Source organism: Tinamus guttatus, unplaced genomic scaffold (genome assembly GCF_059628265.1).
Source record: "Tinamus guttatus ecotype Peru unplaced genomic scaffold, ASM5962826v1 Tinamus_guttatus_pri_ptg000389l, whole genome shotgun sequence".
In the NCBI taxonomy this organism is placed as follows: domain Eukaryota; kingdom Metazoa; phylum Chordata; class Aves; order Tinamiformes; family Tinamidae; genus Tinamus; species Tinamus guttatus.
Genome location: NW_028288923.1, coordinates 7,037,984 through 7,047,565, shown reverse-complemented (window position 1 = coordinate 7,047,565; position 9,582 = coordinate 7,037,984). Strand labels below are relative to the sequence as shown.

General features: G+C 54.2%; 1 protein-coding gene across 1 annotated transcript; it reads left to right on the top strand.

Moving 5' to 3' along the window:
* The first annotated feature begins 5,546 nt into the window (after positions 1-5,546).
* Positions 5,547-8,969, top strand: IRX3 (iroquois homeobox 3). The gene is made up of 4 exons (XM_088530817.1): positions 5,547-5,759; positions 6,197-7,286; positions 7,770-7,836; positions 8,620-8,969. The coding sequence occupies exons 1-4, from the start codon at positions 5,547-5,549 to the stop codon at positions 8,672-8,674; spliced, it is 1,425 nt and encodes a 474-aa protein (XP_088386943.1). The 3' UTR covers positions 8,675-8,969.
* Positions 8,970-9,582: the final 613 nt, after the last annotated feature.

Sequence of the window (9,582 nt, the reverse complement as noted above, 5' to 3'; positions counted from 1 at the left end):
TAGGAGGAACAATTTCTACACCAGAGTATCATTAGACAGCAGATGTGGGCTGGAAGCTCTTCCGGGCAGGGACTGTTTGGGAAAAAAATAGTAATTAATACAATAGTAATTAATGACGGTGTCATCAGATTAGACCCCGCGCAGTGTTATCTTCAGCGCAGCTGCTGCTTTGCTCTGCTTTCCTCCTGCTAATAAACCGCGTGGCGGCCACAGAGCTGCACCCCCCGCCGCGGGCAAAGGTGGCCAAAACGCGCTCTCCTCGCCCTCGCGGGCTCCCACGCGGGCTTTCTGCGTGGGAAGGGGCCGGAAGAGGCCCAAGAACCGCATTTGTGCACAAAATGCGCCAAAGCGGCTCATTCTGGAGGGCTTCGGAGAGCCCGGCAGCGTGCGTAAAATATATTGGCATAAAATTAGTGAAGTGCACTAACAGGTTATAAATCACCCAAACGGTCAAACCACAGATATGAATCACAAATTCCTATAAAGATTAATGTTTCCTAAGATTCACAGCAATTATGCATTTTTTGGACAAAAGCCTTCTCCCGACGTCTCATTCCTCAGGGCTGCTTTTTTTTCCCTTTTTTTTTTTTCTGAAGTCTTTCCAGGTTTCAGTGGGGGTTTCTAACGAGCGATTTACCAAAGGAAAGGTTTTATTAACACCTCTGGAAACTCTAAAGTTGGGAGGGAGGGGGAGCGGGGGCAGATAGGAAGGCAGGTAACACAACACGCTGACCTACTGGCACCATTCCGAGCGCAAACCCGCAGAGCCCCGCAATGGTGGGAAAAATTCGGCGCAAGCAGAGCCAAAAACCCGGAGCAAGGAGGCCCCCGAGGCCACCAGCGCCTGCTGGTGGCCCTTACCTTTGCTTAGAACTGGTGGCAAGCAGGGGAGGAAGGTGGGAGCCGTTAGGGTCTCGGTTTTCCAAGGAAACGGACTGACTGACAGGAGGCGACGGGAGCCGAGCTCTCCCAGGCGCTATTTTTCCTTTCTCGCCTCTGCGCAGAACTGCAGATAATAGTTGGGGCTACAGGTAACTGAGCCTGTTCTTATTCAATTTCCCTAAATGGCCCGGAGAGCACTTAAAAGCCCAGAGAGCTTCTGGACAGCATTTTCTTATTAACTAATTTCACTTCGATCCTATTAAAGTGTATGCTTTATAACCTTCAAATGAACCTCTTTCGCTCCCTCTCTCTCCATCTCTCTCCTAAAACAAAGCCATTATTTTCTAATGACGGAGTCAAGCTCTTCAAAACGCTGCTTTCCTCCTGCCACAGTATTGCAGGGCGCGTACACGCGTTTGAAAGTGCGCGCAAACACACACACCACAACATACACCCCAGCTCACAACACGCGGAAACAAACTGTGGTATCTCCGCGCTCCCGACGCCTGCAGCGGAGGCTCCGAGCAGCTGCTATGGGCAGAGGGCGCTAGAAAATGTTATTGGGGGAGATTTGCTTTATTTCTCTCTGGGAAAATCTCTGCGATAATGGCTTTTAAATGGACACATATATTTACCATTTTCAAACGGGTTCTGCTGTTTCCTGGTAACGTTCACCGCAAATGGTAATAATAAAAGATGAAATATTTTTTCTCACCTTAGGTCATTAGATTTACAGACAAGGTACTAAATCATTCGGGCTCCCCAAACCTTTAAGGAGAGGCGCACGCTCCCGTCCCCTTCTCCTCCCCCTCCGGAGGGGACCTGGAACGGGAAAGGAGACAAAACAGTCGCTGTGGCTCGGGAGAGGCTCCCCAAAGAGTGTACCACTATTACCACTTACCACGAATGCTAATACTAATAGTAATAATAATAATAAAGTTGACGCCGGCTGCAGAGCACAGATTGTCAGTGGCCTCTTCCCAAAGCCTCAACACGAAGGGTCATTAATTGTGTTTTCTTTCCAAATCATATGTCACTGCAATTAACAGATTCTGATCAGGAGACTCCGCTCAGATTGATTCCATATGCGATAAGGAATGTGCAGCTTGTTATCTATCTGTCGCCTTGAAATTATGGAAAAGCTTCAAACGTGTAATTTGAAGAGTCTTTTACCCGGCTCTTTGATCTTTCCTGCTATTCTTTTTAACTCTTTTCTAACTGCAGCGCTTCCCCGCATTCACTTGCCTGGTTATCCCCTCCCTTCGGTACCCTTGCCCCGTGTCCCGGCCGAGGGTTTCCCCGGGCGGCTGCACGTCGAGCACCCGCCGAGCAGGCACCGTCCGCGGCCAGGTAAGGGGCTGCCCACCACTCCCCACCCCGCACCGCACCACCCCGGGAGGCCGGTGCCGGTCCCGGTGCGAGTGCGGCCGGGGCAAGGCAAGCGCGGCGGTGTTTGGGCTAATAAATCAGAGCAGCGCAGCCAGTCGCGACAGGTCCCGGCCCGGGGACACGTGTCGGCCAGGCCGCCGCCCCCGCGCTGCTCCGCGACGGGACGCGCTGGGACCCCCCCCTCCGCCTTCCAACCTTCCCCCGCCGCCGCAGCGCAGCCGCTTCCCACCCACCCCACTCCCGATCCCGCTCCTTGCACGGTCCGGTGCGGTGCCGCTCCGGACCTCCCCGCCCCGTAGGCTCCGGGCCGCCCCTCACCCCCCCTTTACCACCTCCCCGCGCGTTTTGGAAGCGGGATCCGCGTGGGCGCCGCTCGCTCCCGCAGCCCGGGCGCTCCGGCCGCGCTTCCTGCCCGTTCCGGTCCCATTAAGAGACCATCCTTCATCCTCGCCCTGACCCGGATTCATTCGCCCCCATAAATTTCTCGCCTCCCGGCTCTTCTCCTCCCCTCTTTCCCCCCTCCTTCGGCTCCCCTCTGGGTGCAGCGAGCCCTCTCCCCCACCCCCTGCCCGCCCCGCCAGATGAACCGCTATCGATTGCGTTGTTGATTAAAAATCTATCGCGATGACCCCAGACAGCAGCCGCACATAATAAAATAATCTCGGCAGCTTTAAAAAGGAGGCACATGGGGCGCGGGAACCCCCCCAAGGCGCGGAGCGCCCGGGCTGCAGCGCCCGCAAAGTCCGGCCCGCCTGAACGCCATGGCCGAGAGGGAGAATTTACCCACCCGGCCACGGGTTTGTCAGATTTTGCAAACTCTTTCCTCCCCCCCCAGCCCCGCCTCATCTCTCTCTCTTTTTTTTTTCTCCTTTTTTTTTTTTTTTCTTTCCACGAAGCAGTTATTTTTTAAAAGTCGTGGTCTGCTCTTTCAAACAGTCCGCTGAGCTGCTCAGCATCACAGCGGGCTGGGCTGAGCGATTCGTACCGAAGAGTTTGCTGGAAATCAGGGCATGGGGATTCACTGCCTGTTTTTCCCTTGGAATTAAAAAAAGAAATAAACATATATCTGAATTTAATATTGTTATCTCCATTGCATTATACTATCAAAACCTATTACAGGAACCACGTTGAATAGAGGAAAATAAATTCCTCCAACCCAGAGTTGTTTTTTTGCACTAGATTAGCAGATAGGAAATGCTATAAAGATGAACTTAATACGATTAGAGATGTTTCCTACAGATTTTCATATATTGATTCAGGGAATTTTAATTCTGGAGCTTGCTTTGCTATAATCCGCATTTATTACAAGCTGATATAGTTTTATTATAGCAAGCGATCAAGGTCGATTCCTTTAACAGCATAATCTGACATGAATTTCATTTTTAAAGAAATGTAGTTATAAAAATCCATACTGTGGGCACAGTGGTTTTATTGTACCTAAATCATATTTTAAAGGCAATAAATCCGCAGAATGTTTAGGAGCAGAAGGGAATATGGATACACGGCTCCCCTGCACACACAATCCCAACTCCTTACAAGAGCCCTCAAACTTTATCTGTGTGTATATATATACACACATATATAAATTCTGCATTTTTAGAAGGTAGATAAGGATGGCAGGTTCACATCCCCTCTTCAGATCGCCCACAGCAAATGCGGCCCTACAGGTTATACAAACTTTTTAAGGTTTCAGTTAAATCTCTTCCTCTAACAAAACCGTAACGACCCAGGATACACTTGCGCTTTCCAACCACGCGCTGCGATTGAACTGCGATTTAACTAGCCTTAAAACGCTAAATTACAACTCACACGCTGGCTTGAGAAAGAGGGGGAAAACACCCCGTAATTCGGAATGTGCCGATCATAAAAAGGCTGTCCCGTGATTAAAACACCTCGCGACGCCCTCGCCGCAGCCCCCGACCGCGGGGCCGCTGCTCGTGAGCAGATCCCCCTGCGCCAGGTACTTCCTTCAGCCCCGCCGCGCTGCAGAACACAGGGAATAAGCAAAATGATCATAAATTTCCTAATTAGAGATTTCGCACCAAGACAAAAAGGTGTTAATGAGTTTAATTCCAGTGCCTGTCATTGTCCCTTTTTTCACACCACTTATTTACTAATGGCCCAGAGGGCTGCTCCCGTCTCTCCTTTGTTAAGATTTTAATTTGCCTTCTTTTCTGCCTTTGATGTAAAATTGTGACCTACAACTCTTTGAAGTCCCTTATTAGGAGGAAAATTAACTTAGCTTTTCCACTGTATCTACCCACTGTTAGCCCAGACAAAATGTGGAGAGAACTCCTTAAAGATTCAGTATATTAGGAAATTTTCTTCAGTGTAGCTGTGGAAATGCAAATGTTAAAGAAAAAAATCTAATAGACTTTTAAATCTATATTAGGAGATGTAACCCTTGCCAGGGCCGCGGAGGGGGAAGGGAAGGAGGGAATATCTTAATAAAGAAAGCAAAATGAGCCTGGGATAGGAAAGGCTGTAAATTTCAAAACCTGGAGAGAAAAATAGAGAGGAAAAAAAAAAGTAAGAAGAAAAGAAAAGGCCGGGGATGGGGGGGGGGGGGGGGGGGAGGAGAGGAGGGAACCTTTATTTTTAAATGTCACAACTTTTTCCTGTGCCTCTCGTGTGCCGTTTCCAGCTGACACCCTAGCTTCCTATGCCTTGGCTTGGCTGGGTGGGGGGAGGAAGAGGGGGGTTAGGGAAGAAATTATATCTAAATCTATCTTGGGATAATTAGAATACCATGAGGCAGGGTTAAACCTTTGTAAAACACACAACTGATTGGCGATTGCTAAAACGAGATTTGAAAGCAACTCAAATAAAAGATCGCGACGTCAGTAAACAGATTTAGAAAAAAAAAAAAAAAGGCAGGGACAAACCCGGCGAGAGCAGCTTCGGGCACGGGAGAGCGAGCGAGGGAGAGAGAGGGAGCGCGAGAGACTTAAAAGAAATAGGAGGGGCTTGTGGGAGACTAGAAATGTCAATCAGAGCCCCGAGTCCCAATAATCTCGGGCAATCTGTTAGGACCTGACCTGGGTCCACTCAGATCAATAGGGAAAGTGGGAGCAGCGAGCGGAGCGGCTGCCTGGCGCGGCGCTGCGCGGGGCCCCGCGGAGCGGAGCGGCTGCGCGGCCGCCCCCATGACTGAGAGCTGAGAGGTGCGCGCTGCCGCGCAGGGAGCAGCGCAGGAGGCAGCGCGAGGAGGAAGAGGCAGCGCGGAGGCAGCGCGCGGGCGGGCGGGCGCCCCGCGGGGCCCCGCGCCGCTCGCCATGTCCTTTCCGCAGCTGGGCTACCAGTACGTGCGGCCCCTCTACCCGCCCGAGCGGCCGGGCAGCGGCGGCGCCCGCGGCGGCGCCGAGCTCGCCCCGTCCGGGAGCCTCTCCAACGTGCTCTCCTCCATGTACGGCGCGCCCTACGCCGCCGCGCAGGGATACGGAGCCTTCCTGCCCTACGCAGCCGAGCTGCCCATCTTCCCGCAGCTGGTAAGCGACCCGCCGCGACGCCACGGCGAGCGCCGCGCTCTAGCCTCGGCCTCCGCGGGGGAGCGGAGCTGCGGCCCGGGAGGCACCGCGCGCCGGCTTGGGAGAGGGATCCGGGCCTTGGAGCGAGCGGGAGCTGCGGGTCTCGGCGGGATGAGGCCGGCGGAGGCAGCGGCCGCAGCGCTGTCCCCGCGGGGGTGCCCGGGCTGCGCTGCCTCCGCCGGGGCCGGGGGGCCGAGGGCAGAGCGGGGGGCTCAGCCGGAGCACGGGCGCTGTACGGGGAAAGGAAAGCGCGGGGCTCGCCCTTCTCCCGGGGAAGATTTGGAGGTTGAAGCCCCCGCGCACCGGCACGACGGGGGCCGCGAGGCGAACACACCGGGCCGGGCCGCGCCGTCCGGGCCCGGCGGCCGCTCCTCACCCGCCCGCCTTCCCCCGTACAGGGCGCGCAGTACGAGCTGAAGGAGAGCCCCGGGGTGCAGCATGCCACCTTCCCCCACCACCACCCCGCTTTCTACCCCTACGGGCAGTACCAGTTCGGCGACCCGTCGCGGCCCAAGAACGCCACCCGCGAGAGCACGAGCACGCTCAAGGCCTGGCTCAACGAGCACCGCAAGAACCCGTACCCCACCAAGGGCGAGAAGATCATGCTGGCCATCATCACCAAGATGACCCTCACCCAGGTCTCCACCTGGTTCGCCAACGCGCGCCGCCGCCTCAAGAAGGAGAACAAGATGACCTGGGCCCCCCGCAGCAGGACTGACGAGGAGGGCAACTCCTACGGGAGCGACCACGAGGGGGAAGAGGACAAGAGGGAGGACGAGGAGGAGATCGACCTGGAGAACATCGACACCGAGAATATGGAGAGCAACAAGGACGAGCTGGAGGACGAGCTGCAGGACGCCGAGCTCCTGCACTCCGACTCCAAGACGGACTCGGAGGGCTCCGAGGGCTTCGAGGACCTGCCCGGCTCCGAGGAGCGCTACCTCAAGGGCGCCGAGGTGGAGCCGCACCACCTCCACCACCTTCACCACCACCACCACCATCTCCACCACCACAAGTGCGAGCTCCCCGCCGCCGCCGCCACCACCACAGCCCCGGGGGGCGTCGAGCCCCTCAAGCCGCCCCCGCCGCCACCGCACCACCTCTCCCCGTCGTCCTCTGCCTCCTCCTCCCCGACAGACGGCACTTTGGGCGGCTCTGCGCCCAAGCCCAAGATCTGGTCGCTGGCCGAGACGGCCACGAGCCCGGACAACCCGCGCAAGTCGCCCGGCGGCAACTCGCCCCCGGCGGCCGCCCCGCAGCCGCTGCCGCCGCTGCCGCCCCACAGACTGGTGCCCCCATGTCCGCTGGGCAAGTTCCCCAACTGGACGGGGCGCCCCTTCCACCACCAGCACCACCAGCACCACGCCGCGCACCCGCTGGCCTTGCTCGGGCCCTCGCACCTCCTGGGGCTCGGAGCCGCTGCCGCCGCCCCCGCCGCCTTCCCGCGGCCCGCGGAGCCGGCGCAGAGCGCGGAGCCCGCCGGAACAGGTGACCGCTGAGGGGACGCGGCGGGACGGGAGCCCATGGGACGGAGCGGGCGCGCGGGGCCGGTGCGGAGCCTCCCAAGGCCGGGCCGGGTCGGAACCGGCCGCTCTTCCGGCGCTGCCGCTGCCGGAGTCGCCGTCGGGGCCCGTGCGGCGGCGGCGCCGCTTTTCCGCTCCCTCGCTCGCAAATTTACCTCCCTCCAACGGAGATTTTTTTTGTTGTTGCTGTTGTTGCTGCTAACGTCGCCCGCGCGGCAGCTCTTTGTGGGATAGACCCGGCCATAAGAGCCGCGCTCGTCTTCTCTTCTTTTCTTCTTGTCTTTTTTTTTTTTTCTTGCGGTTATCTCTGCAGTAAAACGATCATTTTTTTTCTTGTCATATTTGCAACTTGATAAGAAAAGAACTTAACTCTAGTGGTTTAATTCAGGGATGGGGAAAATAAAATGGGCTCTATAAAGGAACACTTTTTTTTCCCTTCTCTTTTTAGATCGATCTAGTGCCTTGGAAGTAGAGAAAAAGTTAATAAAGACAGCTTTCCAGCCCGTTCAGAGGCGGTAAGAGATTACTTCCTCGGTCTCCTAAGAATATATAGAGAGAGTTGTAAATGGTTAGATTATTTTCTCCTCTTCTCTTGCTCTCTTTGTAGGGCAGTAACTTTTTTTCTGCCTCAGCTGTGTGGTGGGTTATTCTGATTTTTTTTTGTTGTTATTGTCTTTTATTTCTTTCTCTCCTTTCTTTTCTTCTGTTTTTAAAATTTTCTTTTTCTGTTAACTCCTGTGGATTTTGTGAACAGTTCCTCACAGAAAGCCAAGTTGTGTAAGGGTTTCTTGCACTGCTCGGGTTTGGTTTTGTTCCTGTCAGAAAAGCACAGGGAACACAGCAAAAAAAAAAAAAAAAAAAAAAAATGCTGTCCCCGAGCTCACGCCGTAGGTAGGACAGGCAAATATCAGGCCTGGATAAAATCAAATAAATAACCTTTTACTAGTCTCTGTACCACAGAGGGAAATTGAGTGAATGATAAAAAAATAATAAATAAAAAAAGGAAAGCTGCTAAAAATGCATAAGAGCCTTCTTGTTGCTAGCTTGGCAGAGTATTCTTTGAAATCAATTATACTTTCAACTGAGTAAAAATGCAAAGATTGGGCTCGTGATATTTTTAAAAATTAAATAAATTCAGTATAAGATGCTCTTAAAGTTTTTAAAATATATATATTTAGAAATCTATTTTTAAAAAATAACAAAAATAAAACGAGTGCTACCTAAAGTAGAAAATGCTTGTGCCAGCCCAATCTGACTAGAAACCCTATTAAATATTTCTTCTATGTCATTTTTTCCAGGCCTCAGAACCAACTTGATGCAGCTATGGTTCTATCAGCGTTGTCATCCTCATAGTTAATTTTTAATTGTTGTAATGATTGTAAAAAAAAATCTCTGTATAGTTACAACTTGTAAGCATGTCCGTATATTAAAACTAAAAAAAAAAAGAGAGAAAAAAATGGTTCTGTACTATCATCTGGATTAGCAGAGTTTGTGAGGTTTTTTGGAAGTCCAGTGAGAAATAGGTGTTTCGATTTTTTTTTTTTTGTACATATGGTAAAAAGGGAAAAAAAAAACCCAACTGTACATACGTGTGAACCAAATTGTACAAGAAAGTATATATTTTTGGCTAATAAATAAACTGTTGCCACTTTGACTACACCCTCCGTGCCCCCCGCCCCCGCTCCCGCCGCGGCGCGGGCGCTGCGCGGGGCTCCAGGCTGGAGCCGCAGCGCCCCCTGGAGGCCGCTCCGCGCCGCTCCGCGCCCGCGCTGCTCCGTCGCGCTCGGTCGTGGAACCCGCGGGGATTTGCGAGGGGTCCGGGAGCTGCTGCGCGCAGACACCCCGCGGTGGGAGCCCCCCCGGGCCGGGCCGCGCTCACCCCAGCGCGGTCCTGCCGCCGCGGAACTTTCCGCCTCGTTTTCCCGGCGGAAACGCGCAAGATCCGCCCAGCTCCGAGGGCGGGCGGGGGGAAGCGCCTTCCGCAGCTGCGGTGCTGCCGGGGCCCCTGCTCCTTTCCCGCTTCTCGCTCCGCACTCAGCACCGCCCGCACCCCGCTGCGCGCGCTGGCGGGGGGGACACACTATTCCCCCTCGCCAATCCTGGGAACGTGGATACTCACAGAGGTGGCAATTCAATATCATAGCGTGGGTGACAGACCCTATGGGGGTGCTGGGGGTGCTCGGCGCCAGGAGGCAAGAGTTAAAGCGAAGTTACAGCGGAGACGGCGGCGCAGGGCTGACGTGCTTCAAGTTTAGACAGTG